The sequence below is a fragment of the Metarhizium brunneum genome, chromosome 3 (assembly GCF_013426205.1).
Source record: "Metarhizium brunneum chromosome 3, complete sequence".
NCBI lineage: Eukaryota > Fungi > Ascomycota > Sordariomycetes > Hypocreales > Clavicipitaceae > Metarhizium > Metarhizium brunneum.
Window position 1 is genome coordinate 1,213,010 of NC_089424.1, and position 22,854 is coordinate 1,235,863.

General features: G+C 52.3%; 5 protein-coding genes and 1 non-coding gene across 6 annotated transcripts; 2 read left to right on the top strand and 4 right to left on the bottom strand.

Annotated features, from left to right (window-relative positions):
- Positions 1-15: 15 nt before the first annotated feature.
- On the bottom strand, positions 16-2,198 carry G6M90_00g056350 (uncharacterized protein; the record flags this gene model as incomplete). The annotated part of the gene is made up of 2 exons (XM_066130615.1): positions 16-1,357; positions 1,423-2,198. 2 exons carry the CDS (start codon positions 2,196-2,198, stop codon positions 16-18), a joined length of 2,118 nt encoding a protein of 705 aa, XP_065986825.1.
- A 676-nt stretch (positions 2,199-2,874) lies between these two features.
- Positions 2,875-5,517, bottom strand: G6M90_00g056360 (uncharacterized protein; the record flags this gene model as incomplete). Its single annotated transcript, XM_014688743.1, has 3 exons — positions 2,875-4,952; positions 5,007-5,334; positions 5,404-5,517. 3 exons carry the CDS (start codon positions 5,515-5,517, stop codon positions 2,875-2,877), a joined length of 2,520 nt encoding a protein of 839 aa, XP_014544229.1.
- Positions 5,518-9,015: 3,498 nt separating this feature from the next.
- RRI1 (COP9 signalosome complex subunit 5) lies at positions 9,016-10,075 on the bottom strand (the record flags this gene model as incomplete). Its single annotated transcript, XM_014688744.1, has 2 exons — positions 9,016-9,998; positions 10,051-10,075. The coding sequence occupies 2 exons, from the start codon at positions 10,073-10,075 to the stop codon at positions 9,016-9,018; spliced, it is 1,008 nt and encodes a 335-aa protein (XP_014544230.1).
- Positions 10,076-10,769: 694 nt separating this feature from the next.
- On the top strand, positions 10,770-10,841 carry G6M90_tRNA00000056. The gene has a single exon. It is a non-coding gene; the product is annotated as a tRNA-Gln (tRNA).
- Positions 10,842-11,496: 655 nt separating this feature from the next.
- On the top strand, positions 11,497-11,703 carry G6M90_00g056380 (uncharacterized protein; the record flags this gene model as incomplete). Its single annotated transcript, XM_066130616.1, has 1 exon — positions 11,497-11,703. The coding sequence occupies one exon, from the start codon at positions 11,497-11,499 to the stop codon at positions 11,701-11,703; it is 207 nt and encodes a 68-aa protein (XP_065986905.1).
- Positions 11,704-17,015: 5,312 nt separating this feature from the next.
- Positions 17,016-18,689, bottom strand: G6M90_00g056390 (uncharacterized protein; the record flags this gene model as incomplete). Its single annotated transcript, XM_014688745.2, has 1 exon — positions 17,016-18,689. One exon carries the CDS (start codon positions 18,687-18,689, stop codon positions 17,016-17,018), a length of 1,674 nt encoding a protein of 557 aa, XP_014544231.2.
- Between the last annotated feature and the right edge of the window lie 4,165 nt (positions 18,690-22,854).

Here is a 22,854-nt window from a genome sequence, read left to right on the forward strand (position 1 = left end):
CAACCCAAATTCCAATCACGACATCATTGCCAGCTCCCTCACCTCGTTCCTAAACTGCGCCCCCAAAGCGCTCACTACAACCCTCACATCCGGCGCCTGGACGCTGCCCCCTCCAACATTCCGTTCCAGCCTCTTGCCTCCGATGCCCGTCTTTCCCATTGTAGTAATGTGCTTGACGTCCTTGCCCCTTCTCATCGCACCCTTTTGTGTCGGAGGCGTAATGAGCGTCTCGTCAAGCAACGACTGCCATCGATCTAGATATACACCCGGACCATCGGTGGTTCCGCCCGAGGAATCGGCCGCCGTGACGAGGTATTGCATTCGTGCGTGGGAGATGGCGTTGACGGTGTCGAGATAGGCGGCGTGGGAATCGATTGCTTGAAGAACTTGGGACTGGGTATCCGGCTCGAGGGTTGTGAAGAGTTTCCCAAGTACGGAATGGATGTCCGATGATGGGTTTGGTGGCTTTCGAAACCGGACAATCATGTCATTTCCCCATATGCGCAGGCTCTCCCAGATATCAGGACATTGGCTCGCCACAGCGTGGATCCATTTGTATAGCAGTCGTCGATGCTTCATGAGGAGGTCGACATAGTCCTCTACACTGGCCAGTTTCTCCTCAGCCGAGCCGTGCGGCTTCTTTGGCCTGCTCGCCCTTATAAACTCCTCCAGAAATACTTGAAAAGCGTCAAAGTGTTCTCTCAAATCAACACGCGAATGTACAGTCCGGATCATGGGTTCATAGGCAGCGACAACATCCTTGATGGCCTGCGTAAACATGTCCGGAGGCTGGCGACAAATGGCCCCCGTGATGGAGTCTCTATCCCTGACGGACAAAAGTGCAGAATAATACTCTAGACACTGGGCATGCTGGGCCTCTGTCAACAGCCCATTCAGCGCTGGACTCCTCGCATTGAAAATGGCTGTGATGATCGACTGCGAGTTCTGGTGGCTCGCTTCCCTGACCGTATCGTGTTCCGACCTTGTGTCTTCGATGTGTTCCCTGATGGTGCGCAGCATTTCATCAGTCGGTCCGTCCTTGGCCTTTTCCACCTTTTCCGCACTCTTCTTGAACTCGCTCGCGTCCCAGGACAAGACTGCGGCCATAATACGCTGAAGTAGGTTCATGCCGTCGTCGGCGTTTTGCGTGAGACCGACCCAGTTGGTTACGCTGGTCACGCTGAGTTTGGCGAGGAGAATGCGAATCATGCCGCTTATCATGGTGGCTGCGTTGCCTATGCGCAGTGTTGATTTGAGGAGCGCGTAGGGGACGAGTGAATGCACGTTTTCGAGGAGTTTAAGGAGATATTGACCTTCAGGTGAGAGGATGAAGATTTGATGGACTAGGGTTGCGATGCTGGTGAATCTTGTTAGTATATATATGCACAGGAAGTGAGGCAACGGGGCAAAGAAGCGACGAACTGGAAAATGTTGTGGCGGGCAGAAGCTTCCACGGTTGGAGATAGGGTTTCTAAATCATCGTAATGGACAAAATGGTCAAACAACTGATTGACCAGGTCGCCATAGACCAATCCCTGAACAACATGACCCCAAGCACGCTCTAAATCATCCGCACTTGTGTGGTCATACTCGTCATCCTTCATACTTGACTCTTGTTTGTCGACGCCGCCTAGCATTCCGCGGCCCAGCATCTCAATAACCGCACTCGTCCCCGTAGCCAAGGTCTTTCGCGTCCCCATGGCGCCCTTGTCGTAACTCTCCGACAGGTCTGCTTCTCCTAATCTCGACATGATACCTTGTACGCGAACACTCCAGAAAGACCTGGGAATGTCGCTCACACCAGGCAGAGGGAGAACAATCCTCGTCAAGAGCAACTGTAGGATGGGCGATGTCGAAACAACATCCTGGTCGTCATCCCCGTCCAGGCTCTTGGTGCTGTTGGCGGGACTTTGCTTCCTGGCTTCTGATGAGGTAAACCATGATATAGGCGTCCTCGCGCGCGGCGTACTCGGGGCAGTGGCGAAAGGCGTAGTCAAAGCCTCGGAAGCTTTTTTGAACGGGAACCCATAGCTGGTGATGGCCGCGGATGTCTTGAAGCTTGATATTTCGGCATATGTCTCATAGTGAGTGAGAATATCGAAGAGAGCTCGCGTCTGCGTAGGTGACAGTCTAGTCGCAGACGCAGATGGAGTCGTCGCCGTCCCTGCCACCGTCGCTGTACCTGGATCTGTGGGCATTGTGAAATATGACGGCCCAAGGCGAGAGGAGGCCAGCTCCAGAGTCCAGACCCCAGCAGACAAAGGACAAAAGACGATGAGGGGCCACCAACCCAGGTGGCGATACTCGAGGCGCGAGGTATCTACCTACGTCGGTAACAAGTGATGACGGAGGGGTTTGAACCAAAACATCTACGTGGTTGATGAATGCAACTGAGTGTCCAGATCTTACAAGAACAGAAGCTGGACAACGTGTGGCGTCCCCAGGAACATGCATCTCACACACAAAGGCACATACATATGTAGACTGACGTCGTTGCAAGGAGCCCCACCACAACGTACTCCACACTGGCTAGGTCGCGAGAGCCTCACACAACGATACCTCGTCATATTAGTCATCAACACGTGTGCACAATCGATACTTAATTGTTGTAGTAGTAAGTTACTACCTTAACAGATTTACTTTATAAGAGACTCAAGGAAATTAAGACTAGTTCAAGTTTGCGTCGCGCAACATCCTTCACATCCACATTTTGCAGCCCAAGCAGAAAACGTCTGTTCTACTTCATTCCAAAGCCTTGGTATCACAATCACACTGTGAGGGAGCATCCTCCTGACTCAATGGGTATAGCATCTGTGTTTCCCCGCCTTCCTCATCATAATTCTTCATGAATAGTATCGACTCATCGGCACATCCCTAACGGCCCCCAATGGTCTGGTTAACGTTGCCGGCATTGACCTCCAACGGCGCCGCGAGTGGGGTAGACGACAGAGGCGCCTTGCCGTTGACAATGTTCGCATTAGCGTTGGGGTGAACGTTGGTGCTGCCGTTGGTGTGGCCATTCGTCCGTCCGCTGGTCGCCGGTCGAGCCTTGTTTTCGATTTTGGGAGCAGGAGGAATATCAGTGCTCCTCTTGGCGCTGCCAATGGAAAAGACGGGGCTCTCCCACTTGTCTCCTTTTCGTGAAAGTTCCTTGTACTCGGTTGCCTTGGAACTGACACCACCAGCCATCTTGACCTCGGGGAAGATGCTGTCCTCCAGCGTCATGGCAATGTTGACCTTCTTGTCTGATGCGACCTCCTTGGTTTTCTCCTTGCCCTCCAAATAGCGCTTCTGCGCCGCATCATAGTAACGTTTGAAGAAGTTGGCCTTGTCCTCAACATCACCAGCACCGGCTGCGTCGGCATCCTTCTTGATCTGCCAGAGGAGGGAGTCGAACTTGTTACACTCGTCCTTGATGGCCTTCTCCAGAGCCTTCTGAATAGGAGCGCGGAGGACTTTCAGAGCGAGGGGCTTAACAATCGCAAACAGGAGCTTGTGGTTGGACTTCTTGACCTTGATTTTGAGATTCTTGAAATCAACATCCACCTTTTCAACCTTGAAAATGTTCTGACTGTCGGATTTATGAGCCGTGGCAACCTTCATCCTGAACGACAGGCCATTCCCAGGCAACAAGATGTCAAGAACACCCGTGTCAGACAAAGATGGAAAGCCCTTCTTTCGATTAACATGGAAGTTGACGTCGCGGAGATCCATCTGGATGCCCGAAATTTTAACGTCAATCACGTTGTGATGCTTGTTGGCAACCTTCTTGCGGCCCCAACGGAAGAAGTTCTCGCTCGATACCTCGGCAATATTAGGCATAAAATTGTCACTCTCAAGAACCAAGTTTTCGATTATGGCATCAACTTGCGAATCCGAGTACTCAATGCGAGGGATTGGGATATAGTTAATGTTCATCAGAACGGCGGGGAGGATAGTATCCGCCAAGTCCTTGACAAGGTGTGGCTTAAAGACAGACTTGCCCGCGGAATCGTTTCCGAGGTGATTGAATAGTTTCTGCACAGCCTCGCCAAAAGCCTTGTTCTGGGAGTCTTGGTCGAACTGGTCGGCAATGAACTTGGTCTCGTCGATGACACGGTCAGTGTGGCTACGGTACTTCTCACGGAGCAAGAACCTGCCCTTCTCATAGAGGCGGTTCCACTGCTTGTTAGAAGATTCGTCGAGAATGTAGCCTTGCTCCAGCAGGCACCGGCGAATAAAGTTGTCCAGGCTCTTGAACCAGTCTTTAAGCTCAGCATCCTTGTCCGCATCCTTGTAAATCTGGCCGATGGACTCCCAAAGATTCGAAGTAGACGTTCCATTGGCAAATCGCTCAATCAATGTACGCAGATCGGCCTCGGCAGCTGCGAATCCAGAGCGAGCCTGCTTAGCAGAGCCGGTAGATTCCTTGCCCAAGCCGCGTCCATGGCTTCCATAGGTCTCGGCTAGACGGAGGAGAGTCTGAATGGCCTTGGAGTATTCGGGATGCTGCTGGCACTCAAGCACCATCTTCTTGAGGCGGAAGATTATTTGGTCCTTGCGCTCCTCCGGCATCTTCTTGTTGAAGTACTCCTTGGTTCTTCGACGATATTCCTCTTTGCTCTTCTTGATCTTCTCCTTGGTCTCCGGGTCTATCTTCTCATCAACCTTCTGCTGCACAGCACTCTGTGCAGCAACAGTGTCAACTCTGTCAGAATTTACTCCCTGGGGCAGTGCAGCATTAGTTGTGGAATTAGCAATGTCCTGCGCGTCTTTCTTTGGACTGCCGCCATAGAAGCCCTTGGCTTGCTTTCTAAGGTTCTCTTTCGAGAAGTCGGGTTTGTCGTGCCAAGTATTATCTTCGGCGGCCCGGTCCATTTGTCCGAGTTGCTCCTCCGACGGGCGGATGCGACCAGCAGCGCTAGTAGCGGCGTCGCCAGCCAAGTCGCGGAAGAGGATAGTGGTATCCTTGACTGTTTATCGGTTAGCTTGAGGTTTAAGGCTCGAGGATTGTAGAGCCAACATACGTAGCTTGCGGAATTGGCCATTGGTAATGAGCAGAGTTCCCAGGGTTCGGAGACCCTCGAGAGCCTCATCACCATCACGCTTGGCCTGGTCCTTATTCACCGGCGCATTCGGACCCTGGACAGACTTGGGATCAAACTGAGTGGTTTGCCAGATAAAATCCTGAATTAAATTGCCCTCGTTCTTGGAGAGCAGGAGGTTCTTGGCTAGTCGGACCACCTCTCTGGTGTCCGCGACAAGAATCTTGCCATCCTCGGAAAGATTCTCTGGGGGGGTACCGAGTGCTTTGGAGGCGAGGAAGCTGTTCAAGGCAACATCAATTTGGTCGTTCTAAGGCCCGTATTAGTTTGTGTAGCCAAAGTTTTTGATTTGGCGCGTATTCTCGTTCGTATAACCTACAGAGGGGACTTTGCCTTGCTTGAAAGCACTGAAAATGCCGTAGATTTGAAGTTTTCGGTTGATATCCGCCTCCTTCTGCTTGATATCCGTAGGCTTGTTGACGTTGGCAGTCATTTTGGATCGTTTATTTGTGATTAATACTGGTATTTCGAAAGTTTGTGGGTATCTCTGGATATCGGGTGCAGGCTCTTAACGCCTAGGGGAGGTCGAGGTTTGTATCTTTTGTTACAAAAAGCAAGGGTATAGACAGAGACCTCAATTCGTCCCGGGGTATCACAAGATCAGCTTGTTCGTTGCAGTGGGTATATTGGGAGGGTGTAGATTAAGGGATGGGAATTATAGTTTGGATGGGAAGAGAAATCAGAGTCGAGACAGATTCATACCACGCGTAGGGGGTATGGAAGAGCTTATAAGCAGGAGCGATAGGGGACGGACCACAGGATTTGGGAACCACCTGCTCTTCCAGCCCGAGCGCCATGAAATCTGGAGGGATTCCGTCATGTTGGGCTCAGTGCATAACTGGGCCGGCGTTTGCCAGAACCTTGATTAAGCAGGGAGTGTGGGTGACGTTAAGAGAAGCAAACGAGTACGTCATCGACGATGCAACACCAACGACATGGATCGAAGCTCCGTAGCCAGGGGCAGGTTTGCAGTGCCATTACTAGGGATGGGCGACACTGGGTGAGTTGTGCCGTCAGCCTGTTTGCCCGCGTCCATACGATTTCGGCAGCTGGGCAGCGCCACAATGTCTCCTACCATGTCTTGTTCTGAACCGCTCAGTGGCGCCTGAATTTAGCCGTATCTGTAACTTGTCCAAAACTACTCCGTACGGAGCAAGTATCTTACAACACAGACGAATTAGGTCGAGTCGCAGGTCGAGTCGAGACGTTCCATTGGCAAGGACGAGAAATTGGGATGAGGAGGGGTGTGGGTGGAGATCGTGATCTGCGACAGCCGTCGATGGGCCACCAGCAGCCGATGCAAATGTACCCTGGCGAGCTGATTTGACCCTGTGCGGCGTGCGGCGTGCCTTAGTAGTACTTGCAATGGCACAACAAGGTTATTGCATGTCGTCCAGGTCGTCAAGCACAGAGCAATAGTGATGCGTGCTAACGAGGCGGATTGGGATGGGGAGGGTTTGAATTTTTGCTCGCGTGTGCTTGTGCATGTTTATCGTAGTAACCGGGAAGGAGCCTGGGATGCACCTTCCCCCCCTTTCGGCAAGACAAGGCAAAACAAGATGCTTCCAACGTTCATCAGCATTGAGCTCTCGGTTTCACGTCTGGACTGGCAACACTACGACGTCGATACTATGCTCGGTTTCTGTCCGTATGTACACATGTATGCTTCGCCAAGTTACAGGGCGAATGCATACCTAGGTATTTATGGCGATACCCCGGCAACAACAACATCCCTTCGGTCTCGGTTGTTGCAATAGGCCAGTTGTTAATGACACGACAAGCAAGACCCACGACGTCCTTTGCTGTCGACCTGATGCTGTTGCTTGGCGGCTTGAGCGTTCCATTGTACACGACAGAAACACTTTTATTATTTCACAAATACGGTGGTATCCAGCTTTTGACCCCTTAGGATACGTCTCTTGTGCACCGTATCTCGGCATACGGCCGTTACGGTGCGTCGCCGCGCATTGCTCTCAACCAAGAAGTGTTGCCATCGATTTCCCGCGCGACGACAAGATGTTCCCCATCCTTGCGCCTCACACCAAGCAAGCTGGAGGTCAGATCGAGCTGGAACGACCCATTATGCGCCCCAATTGCGGGTCATTACCGCCTGCTTTCCCGCTCGTCGTAGTGGAACTGAGGGGGCCAGCGCCAAAATTCACAATATTGAATGCAAACATGTGCTCTTTGTTTGGATAGCTGTTGATACTGCTGGGCTGATACGGAACCAACACAGCTTCAGCGCGCAAATGAACCGCGAGCCACAAGCCTCGATACGACTGACAAGTAGAGACAGTATCGATGCAGTGGGCACACACGAGCGAACCTCGGAGCGTCGCAACGCTATATCAATACTTGCCTCTACCGGTCGATCAGTCGCTGCCCGAAATAAACGCCAGCGCTCTTTGGTGGCCAGCCGCGATTGACTTGGTACTGTATGTACATACATACGGAGAAACCCCGTTGCATCTCAGATACACCAAGCGCAACAATCCATGACGTCAAGGTGCGAATGAAGCCTAGCTCACCCTAGCAAAGCTGGAATATGGCCCGGCAAGCGCAATTAGTGGTGCGATGTTCCCTGGCTGTGGGTCGAGTGGCCTCGACTAGACCTGGGTAGAAAATTGAAGGGCAGTGTTCGCCAAGCTTCGTTAGTCCCGTCCAGCAAATTACTCGGCAAGTCTGAAAACAGCACAGTCATCAGTCAATCTCCTGAAATGGATGGCTACGGCCGGTTGTATCATCTCCAACACCCCCGGAGACTTGAGATGGTCGCGTGCATCAATGCTTTAGGTTTCATCCACTTGTCCATTCACACCCTGGTGAGGATTGGGTGCTTCACCTCACCAGACAGCACTTTGTTTGCGATGAGAGGCTGTCCATCTTAACAATGGTGCTAGCTCTGGTTCTACAATGCTGATATCCTTTGGAATACTAGCGCCACAAGGAGCAGCTTTCCAAGGTTTTCAGACACCTAGCCTTATAATAACGTATAGTCAATCACAGACGAGGTGATGGGAACACAATACACGCTTCGCACACCACGGATCTGAAAGCTGCGCCATCAATGGCATCATTTTGCCATCATCCTACATACCTAGGTACTAGGTATGCAGCCACGGCTTAACACTGTGGCGTGTACGGAGCACATATGGACCATTTCATCCGTTTAGACGCAGCAGTCTCCGATTGAGCTTGGAGGCGCACAGAGACTGAGTTGTGTAGTGTGCGACTCTTGTCGCGTGTAACAGCGGCCAAGACGCATGAGAGGTTGTTGATGATAAAGGACTGTACACTTGGTTCAGAGTGACCAGTCTAGCTACATGCTGGCATGCTCAAGCACATACAGCTACACATTGTACATCAGCTAGACTACCTACTAAGTAGGTATCCAAGGCCAGGCTTAACAACACCAGGCACCATTCGCATCAACTTTCTTAGCCATGTGCACCTGGCATAGTTACCACCACTGCCCAGTCTATCATAACCCTGTACCGTCCACGTTTTCATGACCAAGCTGTCTTACACGTGCCTTGGCATTTCGGACCCGAATCTGCTATAGGGTAAGTATCGCCAAAAACTGGCGGTCCGTACTTCTATATTGGCTCTGAGGCCGGGCCAGGAGCTTCATTTGTTCATTTTGTGTCTTTATCAGTCCATCATGCGTAGCTGGGCTACCATTACCACGGCGATTAAACGACAACTTGTGAAAGTAGGCGAGCAAGTCAACGAACCAAGACGCATAATATGTGTAGTAGGCCCTCATACAAACTATAAAGGACATCTGTACTACACACCGTACACATTATATTCGCGGGCTTGCCAGCTGCGCGTTTCATAAGTCGTATCAATTCATAGTCTGCCAACGCCATCTAAATGTATTCCTTATAGCATCAAAGCATCACCACTAAGCCTGGCATGCGGTATAACATCATGCGTTCCTGGCACCCAACTCATTAAACACCTTGGCCTTGATCTCGGCCGCCATCAGACCCGATCTCTCCTTCGTCGCAATCAAGCTTGTATCCTGGGTCAGCTTCTCGATAGTCTTGTCCTTGACAGCCGGGCCACCACCGCCCATTCCCTGACCTCGGCTCCGCGCCATGCTTGTCGTGACTTCTTTGATCTTGGAGCTCAGGTCGAGCATTTGCTTGCTCCCAAAGTCGCGGTTCGTCAGCAGCGGGCTCTGGCTGAGCGTCTGCACCCAGTACTTGTGCCAGAGGAGCTCGAGCAGGTGGGCGTCGAGGGTGCTTTTGAAGTGCGACACCTCGAGGCTGTAATACCGGCTGGCGTGGGCACCAAACTCGGCGGCCTTGGCCAGAGGGACGGTCTGTAAGCCGTCGGCCACGGCAGCCCCGGCGCCCTCGGGCTTGTGCGAGTGCGGGTATGTTCTGAAGGCGCCAATGTCGACTTTGCCGGCGTTGATGGTGCGGTCGGGGTCGATGACGACGGCGAGGAAGGGGTCCTGGAACTGCTGCTGCATTGCCTCGGTCGCGACGTCGATGCCGCTGAGCCAGCATCCGTACCCGGGGTGGGAGTGGTACCACCCGACCACGTTCTCCTGTCTCCCCTGGGCGCGGCACAGGTCGAGGTATTCCACGAGGTACTCGTTTGCTTCTTCCTGTACGTTGACTCTGGTCTCGGTTCCTTCGACGGGCAGCCGGAAGGCGTCGGTGACGACAAAGGTGTCGCCGTCGACGTAGCCCTGCATGAGGCCCATGACCTCGAGGTTACCGCCGGACCGGGCGTGCATCGTCATCTTTATGAGGGCGACAGCGCTGATGCGGACGCGCTTGAAGTGGTTGGGGTCGCGGGCCCATGGTTTCTCCTGGTTTATGGATTTCTGGCCTTGGGCGTCGTAGTTGTACAGGGCGTCGCGTTTGGGGTCGACCAATTCGATGTTGTTGTCGAGCTCTGTGATGGGTCAGCTGGGTGAGTTTTGCGGCATCAATGACGAGACACACACCCCATGATTTCAGAGCCGTCTCCATCTTGGCCGCAGTTACGCTGCCGTCCTGACTCCTGACAGCTTGGTGTGATGTAGGTTGGAGAGGGACCGCGTGAGTGTTTGTCCATGCAGGAGCTCGAGGCCCTGCTGCCCCGCACTGGCATCAAATTGGTGGTTATCGATAACCGACAGCTTCAGCAGAGGCGAATATCCTGCACATGTGGCAATCAAATCGAATGACTCCGTGTCGAAGAGCTCCGAGCAGAAAACACCTGAATAAATAGAAAAATAATAACTTTCTGAGGACGATAACTACGCATTGTCTTAACGATGGTGAGTGCTAGTATTGGCACATCCTCATACTAATCTTTTTCATGATGCTCCAGATCAGGGAGCATAACTGACTCCTACACATTGCGCTCTTGCGAACTAGCACCTAAATATCTTCCTACCGGACCTAAGTAGGTAAGTAAGCTTGGACCATCATAGCTACTAGGTAACTATAATCTCAAGTTGAGCTCGACCTTGCCTTCTCCCTAGCGACTGTGCAGCAACCGCACCGACACATTGCGAGGTACAGTCTCTGGAATGATCAAGAGCCGAGACTTGTTGACGTCATTTACCCATCTCTCAGTTTTGGATAGCGATGTACATTCTCCATCCTTTGCAGTTCTGGTCCTCACCAGAGCAGAATTTAACTCAATCGTGGCTGGAGGTAGCCCCATATCGAGTTAGCCGGTTCCATGGTCTAACGGTCATGACTGCGGATTCTGATTCCGCCAGCGAGGGTTCGACTCCCTCTGGAACCTTTTCTTTTGCCGGTTTCGACAATTGTGTCAAGATGAATTCTGGCTCGGGTTCCCGCGGGCGCTCCTTTTTTGTCTGTCGAGCCGAAATTCGAAGCCTGCCGCTGCCGAGTGCGGTAATCTGGGTCGACGGCATCGCGACGATTCTTACATCGGCCGCCCGCGATGCAAGTCGGAAATAACTTCGTTTCGCGGCTCTACGCGGGGCAGCAGGCTGTGGAGCGGCTCTCAAAAAGGACTTGATGAGCGTGAAAAATAATCCATCAGGTAAGCTCATTAGGTACCGCTGCCAGCAAATCGGCGAGCGTCAAGAGCAAAAAAGCCCAGATTCCTCGGTCGCCCAGCTCGGTATTTGCTGGCTCGGTCAGCCGCACACTCTTGGCCGCTGGTAGGCGCGCCGTCAACCTATCCTGGGAGACGGCCGGGGTAGCAGGATACCAAAAATCGCATCGTGTGTCGCTGCTTGTCGTTTTGCGAAATACGAAAGCCCAACGTGGCTTGCGTGGCGTTTCCCTGCGGCTTCAACACCCGACAGCCAAGGCGGCGAGAATGCACCGGATGAAGCGTGGTCTATATATTGACCGAGCTATGCGGTTCTTTTCAGCGTCGACTAGGGGAAACACGCATGCAGTCTCTTTAACTGACTTTTCTGGAAATCATGGCTTTCCCCTGCGAAGACGCTAAGCCGGTGCTCGTCGAAAAGCGCCTCCCCGGCATCGCTGCGATGTCGTTTGATACCATGGCCGAGTCGGATATCACGCCGCTGAAGAGCCTGGCCCGGTGGCCGCGACATATTCGATGCCCTGGGTGTCGACAGTTGTCTGTTACGAGGGTTCATCGCAAGATAAGCAGCGGTACACAGTAAGTTTCTTTGCTTCTACGTCCATCGTCGTGAATATGTTGTTAATAGAATCAAGTTTCATGGCCGGCCTGTTCTTTCTATGTAGTGTTTTGGGGAGCGTGTATCCCTACTTCTCCAAGACATACAAGGATGTGGAGCATAGTTGTTGTCGGTGCGGGTGTAAGTTGGCGACGTATCATGTCATGAGTGGCACGGAGATTCACGTCTTTTAGACTGTAGACGGGGTAGGTCAGGGATTGGATGTTGGATGTTGAAAGACAATCGTGGGAATGTTACTGAAGGCGGTTCCGGCAGCAGTTGCTGTGCGATGTAGCCATATTCTGTTCGTATATCGGCGGCAATACGCAGAAGAGCACACTCTTTCAGAATATAATGCGGGTGTCGGCTGTTTGATTCATCCCCAGTATTCTACGTCGTATACTAAAGTCATACTCTAGATTGGCATCGTCGGGCGAGCTAGTTTATAGTCTCTGGGATAGCATCGTAAACCAAGTCAGTCATGGACCTTTTTCTAGCTCCTCCATAGCTGTTTTTCTTTGCTGACAAGTTGCTCAACACATTTCATGGCCTCCATATTCAGTGTAGAATCTTGCTCACAGGGTAAAGGACTGACTTTTTGGAGTATTTGATAAGTTTTGTTGTGGGTGATTGAAGCCGAGGATCTTTTCCAGAGTACCCAAGATCATACGTACAGTTTACAGTAACGAAATGACCTTGCACAAATCAGTAGCTTCTATTTTTCTCTTCTCTTTTTCTTCCTGGATTGTGGCATCGCAAGATCCAACATTTACATGGTAGAATTGGGGCGCACAATGTTGTGCAGTTAGTCTCGGCCGCAATTTGTGATAGCTTCAATCCCGAAACGCCCGTAGCGCACGAAATGGGAGCTTTGAAAGTGCTGACGGTTGGAACAAAAGCATTGAGGTTGCGATATCAACAGACTTGACACGCGAGATTCGTCCACAAGCAGCATAAACATTCGTAGAATTCGATTTCTAGAAGACTCGCAATGACACTACCCTAGGACCAATTCCTGATCTTAGTACACCAATATAAACTTCAAGTGATATTAATATATAATGAATAAGGCTTCAAAGCCTTTCGATTCTCTGTCGGCGCTGTACCAATGTATGTGATGGGGTGACACACACTGGCCTGGCTACTTCTAGAACGCTCAGTGGCAAGAAGTCCCTCCTGAATAATACGTACTAAATAATTATCACCATTATATTTAGGACACTTGTACAGGGCATGGTTAATTTGAAGGGTTTTGTCTCGAAGAAGTTAAGAGGATCATATGCTCACAGGAGCAGCAGGATGGTATCTCCTACGCCATAAGGAGCTGGGTTTATTTGACAGCCTGATGCTGAGTATCTGTCAAAGACTTCTATTGACGATTTTCAGGCTTTCAAGAATGATGGATGAAACGTCCCTCCTTATCGGGCGAATGACTGCTCAGATTGCCGCGGTTGATCCCTCGAAGTCTGGATATTACCAACATCCACGAGCATCAGACCAAGTATACACATTGGCAGGCTGAGACAAGACCGGCATGGCTGAACCTTGATAAACACACCTGGTTCTCTATAGTAGTTCTCGAGAGTGATGATCGGCAATGACTCTATATCGTTTGGCCCTGCTGAAGTGCCATCTTCAAAGCCTGCGAATCCCCTCCTCTGACACCCTCGAACGCCCTCATTGCACGCTCATACTTTTCATTCTGCACAACGCCAGCACCCTCAAATATGTGGCTCACCTAATCGTCAGAATTTCACTCCTCGTACATGACATCTCCCCCAACGCCAACCCCCTTCAGGTGACACATCTCCAACTCTCTACCCAACTTCCTCCTTAAGACGACCCAGATCTATTATATCCCTCAAAACGTTCATCACAGAACGTACACCCACGGCATCCATAGCAAGAACACCAACTCCAACAAACTCTGTACAACCTGTCGAGAGGCGTCCACTCCAAGGCCAGTCTTATGCCATGCCCTCCATCCCCGTCAACCAGGTAGACTTGCCAACCACAGGCCTCCATGCCAAGGACAGGAACGTAGTACTACCAGTGAACAACGACCCCATCAGGCCGTTGGCCAAACTCCCTACTATCTCGTTATCAACACAAGGGCGCTTCTCCCACTCAAAGCGGCCAGCAGAGTCGTACAGAAATTTCCGCCAAGATCACCACGGCGACACGCGAAAAACCCATCATCGATCGATCCAATAAGTAACCTTGAGCTTATCGACCCGGCGCCCCCCTACACTTGCTTCACGCCGCCGCCGTATTCCATCGAGATCAGCTCATGTCCCGCTTTCGCCGGCGGTGCCACTCACCACCATTATCACGCTTTCCCTTGCCGATAATCGAAGAAGCCTACAATCCCTCTCCATCAACGACCCAATCACATCTTCTTGGAAGGACATGTCCGCGGGGCATTCCAGTCTTGGCAGGCATTCCTGCGACGAACAAGCACCGTTGGACGACGGGGCCGTGATCAAGGCACGGCCTCCTAAGCTTCAATGACGTCTGGTATTCGAGGGATGAGTTCCTATGCTGTGGGACCATACATACGATTTGGATACGACCGGCGCCTTGTCAGCAAGACTCGAGGGAGGATATGCCGTCGCCCCGTATGGGGAAGCACTTCCCCAGAGAGAATCTGCACCAAAGGCATTCGATATCCTGCCGTTGTGGCTCTGCCGTTCGATTCGGGCTAGGGATGTGATCTCCAGGTCTACGAGGTTATTCACCATCTGGAAAAGAGCATGTTGAACTTGAACGTCAGAGTTGCAGAGTCAGGTTCTCGTTGAACGAAGTCGCAAGTATTACATACTAGATTCTACATTTGCCAGATACCCTGACGTGATATTAGATGCAATGTGCTAGTCCAAACGAGTTGGATTCGTGACCCCTTGCCGCCAGGTCGGTAAATCCATGCCAACAAGACAACCGGCGTCAAAACCACGGGGGCAGCATCGCGGGATGTAATGATCTCATGCGCCGAGAATGACGCCCAATATAAATGGCGTTTTGCTGGCGAGCAGAGGCCTAATTTAGGTTGGCAGTTCATGCTACAAATCGTCGTGGTAGGGCGAGTGAAACCAGCTTGGAAAAGAATCAAGATCTGCTCCTGCCGACGCATAGCACCAGTCTTCGATACACGATACTAATCCTCAGGACGTCTATCAAGATTCACCGACTGACAGGCACAATTTGCTCCGTTTGTAGGCCGTCGTCCCGTGAAAGGCAGTATTTTGCCACCAGCCCGATTCTTCGTCAAGATGGCCAAGCACAAGTATAACCACCCCCTTCAACCATGACTGGACTGCCCATTACAGCACGCCCATCTGGCTTGTTCACACGTCACGGACATCAGCCGAGTTACGCATCTTCAGAATGCTCTGCACGTGTAGACTGAGAGGCTAGGCCTGCTTCTCGGTCTACGAATCCTTGCTCTAGATCCATGCGCATCGACAAAAGTCTCAAAACCTATGACAAAGGGACCTTGTTGATTTTCCCTCGCAGGCATCGGATATCGCCAGTCCTTTCCCGCCCCCTGTGCTTATGCTCACAATCCAATAAAGCAATTATCCGTCCCCATTAGGCAAGTCGCAATATACTGGGCTGGGACAAAATTTTCGAACATGAACCCCGCAAATGGAGAGATGCTATTTAGTGGACTGCGATACTCCATGGACACACGCATCACAATAGTAATAATATCATTCCTATTAAGGGAAGAAAGGTTCCAATGGCTGCAACTGGCTGTGCCGCGGGGGGCGCTATCTGTGCCTTGCGGCGTTGTAATACTATTCCAAACTCATCAAATCCTCCACAAACCCGATAGCCGACGGTGTTGAAGCCCCATCGTCCAGCTCTGACTAACATGTAGCGTTGGGTACCCATGCATCCTGCATGCAATGTGTCCAGAACTGTTCTCCTGGAAAGGTCGTGTGGTTGCACCAATAAATGCAAGGTAGTAAAACAAAAACATCATGATAAATGTTCGAGGTTCCTGAGACAAACCCTGTTCGTAAGGCAAAAAGGTATCCTGAAAATGCTAGACCGCTTGTTCATACAATGCCCTAACCAATGCCCACGCTCCCAATGCCCAAAAGAAAAAAACCAAGGAAAGGAAAAAAAGAAAACTCAACCGGTCATGCGCCAAGTTCCATGCTGCAAGTACCTGCATATACCACCCCCATCTAAGGAACAAATCAACCAGCGAGAAGTCTCCTGAATAAAAAAGAAAGCAAAGGGGAAAGGAAAAACATCATTATGTAGCAGGAATTTAGTGCGCTCTCCCAACAATTGCAGGGATAACCAAATCACACCTGCGCGGACATTCCGCGTCTCTTGACTCGCAGCTGAATCCAATATAATCTTGACCGCCGTACTTGATGGAGCCGCAACCAAATACTCCATATTGTGCCAGGTCATCCCACCGTGTGACAGCCAACAGCCAACTCATAAAATGAATTTGGGCGCAAGGGAGATCACCTCTCTGATGCGAAATATGGGCTCTCAAAGAGACAAAGAAAGAGATGAATCGATATGTGCAGGAGGGCCATAACCGTCCATAGACCCGTGGATAAGCTGCATTTGTCGCCTTCCTCTCCCGGCCAGCAACTAGTTCTCACCAGGGCGTGTGTGGGCCTCCCATTGGATTCTTTTGCATAGGGCTCAAGTCAGGTTTCCGTTCCAAGACTTCAATGTTGGAATGCGGTGCCTTGCAGAATGCGCAAGCCCCAGGGGCGGATAATGTTCGTCGTTCCACTGCGTCGCTGTCCGCTCCGTCCGTGGAACCCTCAACCACATACATAGATGAGCCTTTCGTTTCGCAGCTCGGGTCCAATCTCGGCATTTTCCTCGAGGCCGATTCGGTACGGTTTCCAAAATGCTTCGACAGCGGGGCCTCGGCGGATCGCGTTGCACACCTCCCCTTCCATTGGCAGATTGCTGGGTCGCAGCTCTTGGGTCCATGGGTCTGGCCCTGTAAAAAGTCGCTGCTGCAACGTGCCGCTGCATGAAAGCCCCATGACGTGTTGCACGACTTCGTTGCCAATTTGTAGGGTCCCGAGGCCCCTTGCCCTGACACAGACCAGAAAAACTTTTTCGCCGCCTTGTTCCCACGATAGAGTCGCATGTACGTGCTCCGTAGGCCTCCTCTTCCAGGACGACGTATCTGTCGCACCTCTGATGTGATGATACTAGCGCCCGTCGGAATGGCAGGCTGGGCCATTGGCGGGCGAGATGTTCGTCAGATACGTAGTGGTACGTACCCCGTAGTGGTACGGTATCTCATACAACTAGCACGGATGCGTCAGAGGTACCCACCTTGCCGGAACACCATTCGAGCCAACTTCGTAGGGCTTCAGTGATGCTTTGCGTGGCGGGAGCGCCCAGCGAGCCCGGCCTGGCTTCTGATTGTCAAGCTTGCCTCGGCGCCGCATCGCCATTTCCATTACTGCAATACGGATAAAGTCGGGATTCTCCCGCATTTCTCGCTGGCGCATGCCTGGGACGGCAAAAGCCTGTTGGCCTGGCCTGCCTGGGTGTTGATTGGGGGCGGATGCGGACTTGGACGGGTTGCCAGCAGGGTAGGCCGTGCGCTGTGACGGTGGGGTGGATTGAGAACGCTGGACCTTGTAGGTTTGCATTTGAATCGAAGCTGAAAAAGCGCCTGCGCGTGTCTTTGGTTGAGGGTCGATGTGAGCGCTTGTCGTAGGGTTGAGATAGCGGCGTAATTCAGCCGATGGCATCTCCTCAGTCATCGGCGGACGTCGTTCATCCATGTATGGAACATTCGGGTCAATTGTAAGAATAGACCGAGTGAGAAAGTCATCCGGCGGAATGGACGGGAAGTTGATGCTTGAAAAAGACTTGGCTGCCGAGCGCAAGGCTCGTAAAGAAGCTGTCAAATTTGATTTGAATGCAGACCGCAGCGGCTTGAAAGGCTGCAAGAATGAAGTGGAGCCCTCATCTGAAAGTTCGGCAGCTGGCATCTTCAGATCTTCCAGGCCAAGGTTGTCAACGACCGCAAGAGGATGCTCCTCGGCACCATCTTCGGATGGCGACTGAATAGGTTCCAGGGACCTGCGCACCGGGCTGTGCTTACGCCGCGCCGAGACGCCCATGCTTGCAGGCGTATCAACTGAAGAGCACACATCGGTAGCAAAGGACTCTCCTCCGAGCGATGGAACAGAGTCTGCGGAAGTAGTCCTGGCAAGCATTGAGCCCATGTTGCTCTCAGTGGCGCTGAAATCATCATCCATCAAATCTTCTGGTGGCGACAACAGTAAGTCCATAGGTCTCCGACTGAGAGACAAACTAAGCTCTTTTTCCGATACATGTTGATCGTTCACAATCTCATCAACGGTAAGAGGCGAATCGGCCTTGCGTCGTCGTCTTTGGGGTCGCGGGATGTCAGTCACGGCAAGGAGGGCTGCAACAGACGGCGAAATCGAATCTGGAGTATGAAAATTTTTGGGGGTTCGTCGATGATGTGATGTTTCCAGCTTTACATGGTGACGGGCGTCACGATGGCTTCGCTTGGGGATCTGGACAGGACTCGTCGGCGTTGTCGGTCTACGCAGACCGGTGGTGGTACCAGGGGAGCTCGACGGAGGTAGCGTAATGCTAGCTTCCCAGTTAACTGCGGTTCGTATTGACATTGCAGCATCAAAGTCTGAGGATGCTGAGCTGGTAGATGAGCAACTCGAAGAGGTAGAGCCAACGGATTGGATGGTGACTGAAACTGCGATGTCTTGTTCGTCCTGGACGTCCTCCGCTGTGCTCGGCGCATACTTGGGTGTTAGCCGGCTACGACGTAAAGCAGATGGCTCAACACTAAGCGCGTCGTATGATATAGGTTTTGCCGAGGTCGTCTGGTTATGAGAACGGTATGCTTTGAAAGGATGAGAAGGGGGGGGAGAAGACGGGGCGGGCTGCGCCGGGTAACTCGAGAATAAGAAGGATCTCATTGTTTTGGGAGGGAGTCGAGATAGCCACAACAACTGACGGGGGCATGCTTGCACACCAAACTGGACGGGTTGGGTAGGCCAAGAACTATGGTACACACACAATAGACCAGGGCCACAAAGACCACACTTGGGTAGCAAAAGTGACAACCTGGAGCAGTGTGGCTCTCGGGTTTCAGGGGACCGATGTCCTGGGACGGGGGTCTGAGTCGTCAAAGATTTGAAGGCCGACACTCAATACACAGCGGTGCAGCTTCCGGCTTCCCGTGTAAGACTAGAAGCCTGGGCACCTGGGGAAACGTGGCTCGCACTGCTGGAGCCGATGGTTGTGTGTAGGCAGGATTCTGATACGTAACGAGCGAGGGCCTGCGGTCTCGTGTGGTCGACAGCAGAGGCTCCACAAGAATAGGACAAGGATATCAAAGCCCGAGAAAGGCAGGTCGTCCCGGCCAACCGCAGCTAATCAGAAGCCGTCAAATTCGAGGGTCGCAGCGAAGAACGGAGGCGGCGATTACGTGACTGTACAACGCAGCCTGCTCTGGCTGGCGATAAGGTCGCTGCTGGACGACGTGCCTTGCAGCGGCAGTGGCAGCGGCAACGGCAACGGCACTGCTCTCTCCGGTCAAAGAGGCTGAAAGACGCTGGTATGGCTCGGCGGCAGAGACCAAAAGTGAAGAAAAGAAAGTTAAGTTTGGGGAAGCGGCACGAAGCAAAAGAAACGGGGGGATAAGCCTCACAGATAGCGACAAGGCAGAACTTGGTTCATTTGCCTTTGGCCTTCGTGTGCTGGGCTAAGCGACTACTCCGTAATACGCATGCTGGGCCGATTTCGAGTGACGCTGGTGGACGACTGACGGCGCCAGACAATGACTAGTTGATAACGCCGTGAAAGGGAGGGGTGGCTTTTGGCTGATATCGATGGCTGTTTGGGTTATCGCCCCGTTCGATCCGACATCCGTTATCAGCGAATCAGGGCGGCGTACCGACGAGCTGTAGGTGCTTTGGGGGGGCGGAGAAGCCGATGGGCGATAGCTATTCGAATGAGGGCAGCAGAACAAGCCAGAGGCTGAAAGGCAATGGCCGGATAGCAGCCCAAGCCCACAGGGTCCCTTGATCCCTAGATCCCTTGGTGCTGTGCTAGTCAGTCAGGCAAATCATTGACCCGTCAAGAGCTGGTTCTGCTGAGCGGTCAGTCGTGGCTGAAGGAGGCTGAGAGGTTGAACAGCCAAACAAAACATTTGGATGCTCACACGACAATGGTCATGGGTTGGCGAGGGTTGGCGAGGGCTGTCCAAGGGGTTCAGATGTTCAGCCATGGTCAAGGCCGTCGAGCGACAGTCGGCGGCAGGGAGGTATGTAGGCATCTTGGCAAAAGTGACAACGAGGCGGGACCACGCCGGATCTGAGGGCATTTCGAAGTGCTGGCACGACAGCTCTGCAACTGATTGACGAGTTCATGCTGGTACCCCAGATACCATCCAGAGCCGGTGCCTCCTAGCCCTGAGCTTGGGCCAATCGCCCGGGGCTGCCATTCTCAGCTGCCCATCCTCCTTCGAAGGAAGGCGCCGCCGTGCTCTGGACAGACGAGCCTTCCCTCATTCGGGACTGGACATAGTTTAGGGACCTACCGAAGGTTCCTGGGTACGGAGTAGTCAACGGCGCCTTTCCTCGTACGGCAAGAACGAGACAAGCCAAGAACAAAGTGTGAACGGGCAAGAAGGGACAGTGTGCTTTACAACGATATTGTATGCGCGGCAAACGACATTTGGCCGCCCAAGGTGTCGTAGCATCAGGCGGCATGCAAAGTCGCACTCTAGCACGTTAGTGTGTACCTACGCATCTGGCCGGCACGCAATTCGCCATCGAGTCAACTCTGCCTCAAAGTGCAAAGCTCACCTTTTGGTTCCATTCAGCAAGGCCATCACATATCATCCACGATATCCCTGGTCCCGACATTCCACTCAACGCACACCACGACTACCCTCCCTGCAGCTTCAGTCACCCTGTGAAATTTTCAACAATGCTGGTGACAACAAAAAGGGGAGCCAGCCGGCTTGAATCGACTCATGACGTTTTGGGCATCTAGCGCACCGAGGGCCCCGACACACGCCCAAAACACCCAAACACCCAAACACCCAGGCAGCGAGGCAGCAGGTCCCCTGAAAATGCTGAGCATGAGACTCGAGACACCCGAAAAAAAGATGGGGGGCTGTACGGAGTTCTTGTCGACACCAACATCATCAGCTGGACAAACATCCGAGACCCCCACCATCCCAATTACGCTGACCCAGCCAAAGAAGAAAACCCCGATGACGCCGCTGGTCGAACGGGAAGCTTCTGGAGAACAGACACGACGTCGGGCCCAATTCCTCCACTTGCCCGTCCATAACACGGAGTACAATTGCCATCTAGTCATCAGCCATTGTCTTTGTCGGGTTCGCCAAGTCCTCGCACATGAGCCGACAAACGTGCGGCGTACGTGCTGAGGCCGGCCATAACTCTACCTCTAAGGTTGTTGGCTTTATCGCAAGCCCGCGCTCGAGCGTTTCGCATGTTCCATTGCAGTGACATGGCCAGATTCCAGACTGTTTCTTGCACTTCTGGTCTCCCCTCACCAGGATCATCGTCAGGTGACTTGGCTCAGATGGCATGCCCCCAAGTTGCCGCCTTGTTCGATGACGCTAATGAGGAATTGGAGGGAACCCCCCGTGAACATTTGCGAATACGTACTTGCAACTTGAAGCTAGGGTCTTGAAGAAACAAACCAAATCGCAATTTGCCCCCCCTTGGGTAGCAGTCTATTGGCTGATTGCGGCGCTTGATTCCACGACTAATCAATACATACTACTTGAGTCGACACATCACTACACGGCATGTTTGCTTGGCATTCGCGATGTCCACTTGGGCTAGTTATTTGATGGCCTCGGGTCTGTACAATCCGAGCCATGAAGCAACTACGACGACAGGTTCACGGCGCTTATCAAACAGCAGCCAGTTGGCGCACCGTCACAGCCCCCCGTGCAACTGTAGTCATATATGGCTATCCGGCAACAGCGGGCAACCAAGACGATGTGAAGACTCACATTGCGTGTACGGCACCGTAATGGTTCATATGACTGTTACTGTTGCGGCCCGTCGGTGATCGATGTTTCTTTTTCGAGTTCACACTCTGCTTGAACCAGGACAAACGAGGACGCATCGATCACGTCCCTCCTTGGAGAATCCCAAATGTCACTCGCGGGTAGAGAACAAGGAATGTACAATGGTGCGCCGTGGGCCGAACCAGGGTCTCTTTCTTGATCATAGTGAACTTTTGTAACCAACATGATCAAGGAAGTCGGCGTGGGTCGGCGTTCATCATTTTCCAAAGTCTCGATCGATGGTTCGTTCCCGTCTCTGTCTCGACCATGCCACATGCTTGACCCATGACGCGAAGCGCAGTTGCCCGTTAATCCCGCCAGTGTGACAACTTTGCTGGGTGGTTGCTTGGATTATGCAGGCCGACCTTTGTTTCCCAATCTTGCTTCTGCCTTGGCCACTGTCATTCGACAAAGGCGCTCGCAGACTCTAAGCGACTCTGCTCATGACAGACGATGCTTATCACTGACGTCCCATTTGCTCCAGCGTATTATCATGCCGTCATACCCACCACGATGCACAATGCGGGGGAAAATATGGAGTGCTCCACGACGGGGGTGCCTGCAGGGTCTTGAACCGATTTCCCCTTTGCAGCTCCGTGACCCCTCTTGCTTAGCATCCTCTGTCTGCCTGTCACTGATATAGATGCGGTCGAGTTACCAGCTACAACAATGGCTTTGCTGAGGAAGATGCTGCCCGAGTACTTACTGGATGCGCTCGCGAAGCGAGAGGCGAGTGTGGGAGGCTCTGTCTTTGTACAATGGACGAGCCTCTCATTGAGGGGAAACAGGCTTCTGCGATGCCAGCTAGAGCAAGGTAGACTTTGATGATCGCCTAGTCTAATGTGACGAGGTCATCAGCCACATGATGGAACCTAGAAACATTATAGAGCCCACCAACATTCCAGCAGAGATAGGCGCATCAAATCCTTTGCTTGGCCGCCGCTACGCTTCTCATCATTTGCGCCACTTGGTTTCTGACTTTCCAACACCATTTCCCCTCGGCTCTGATTCAACTGTCATGTTCTGGA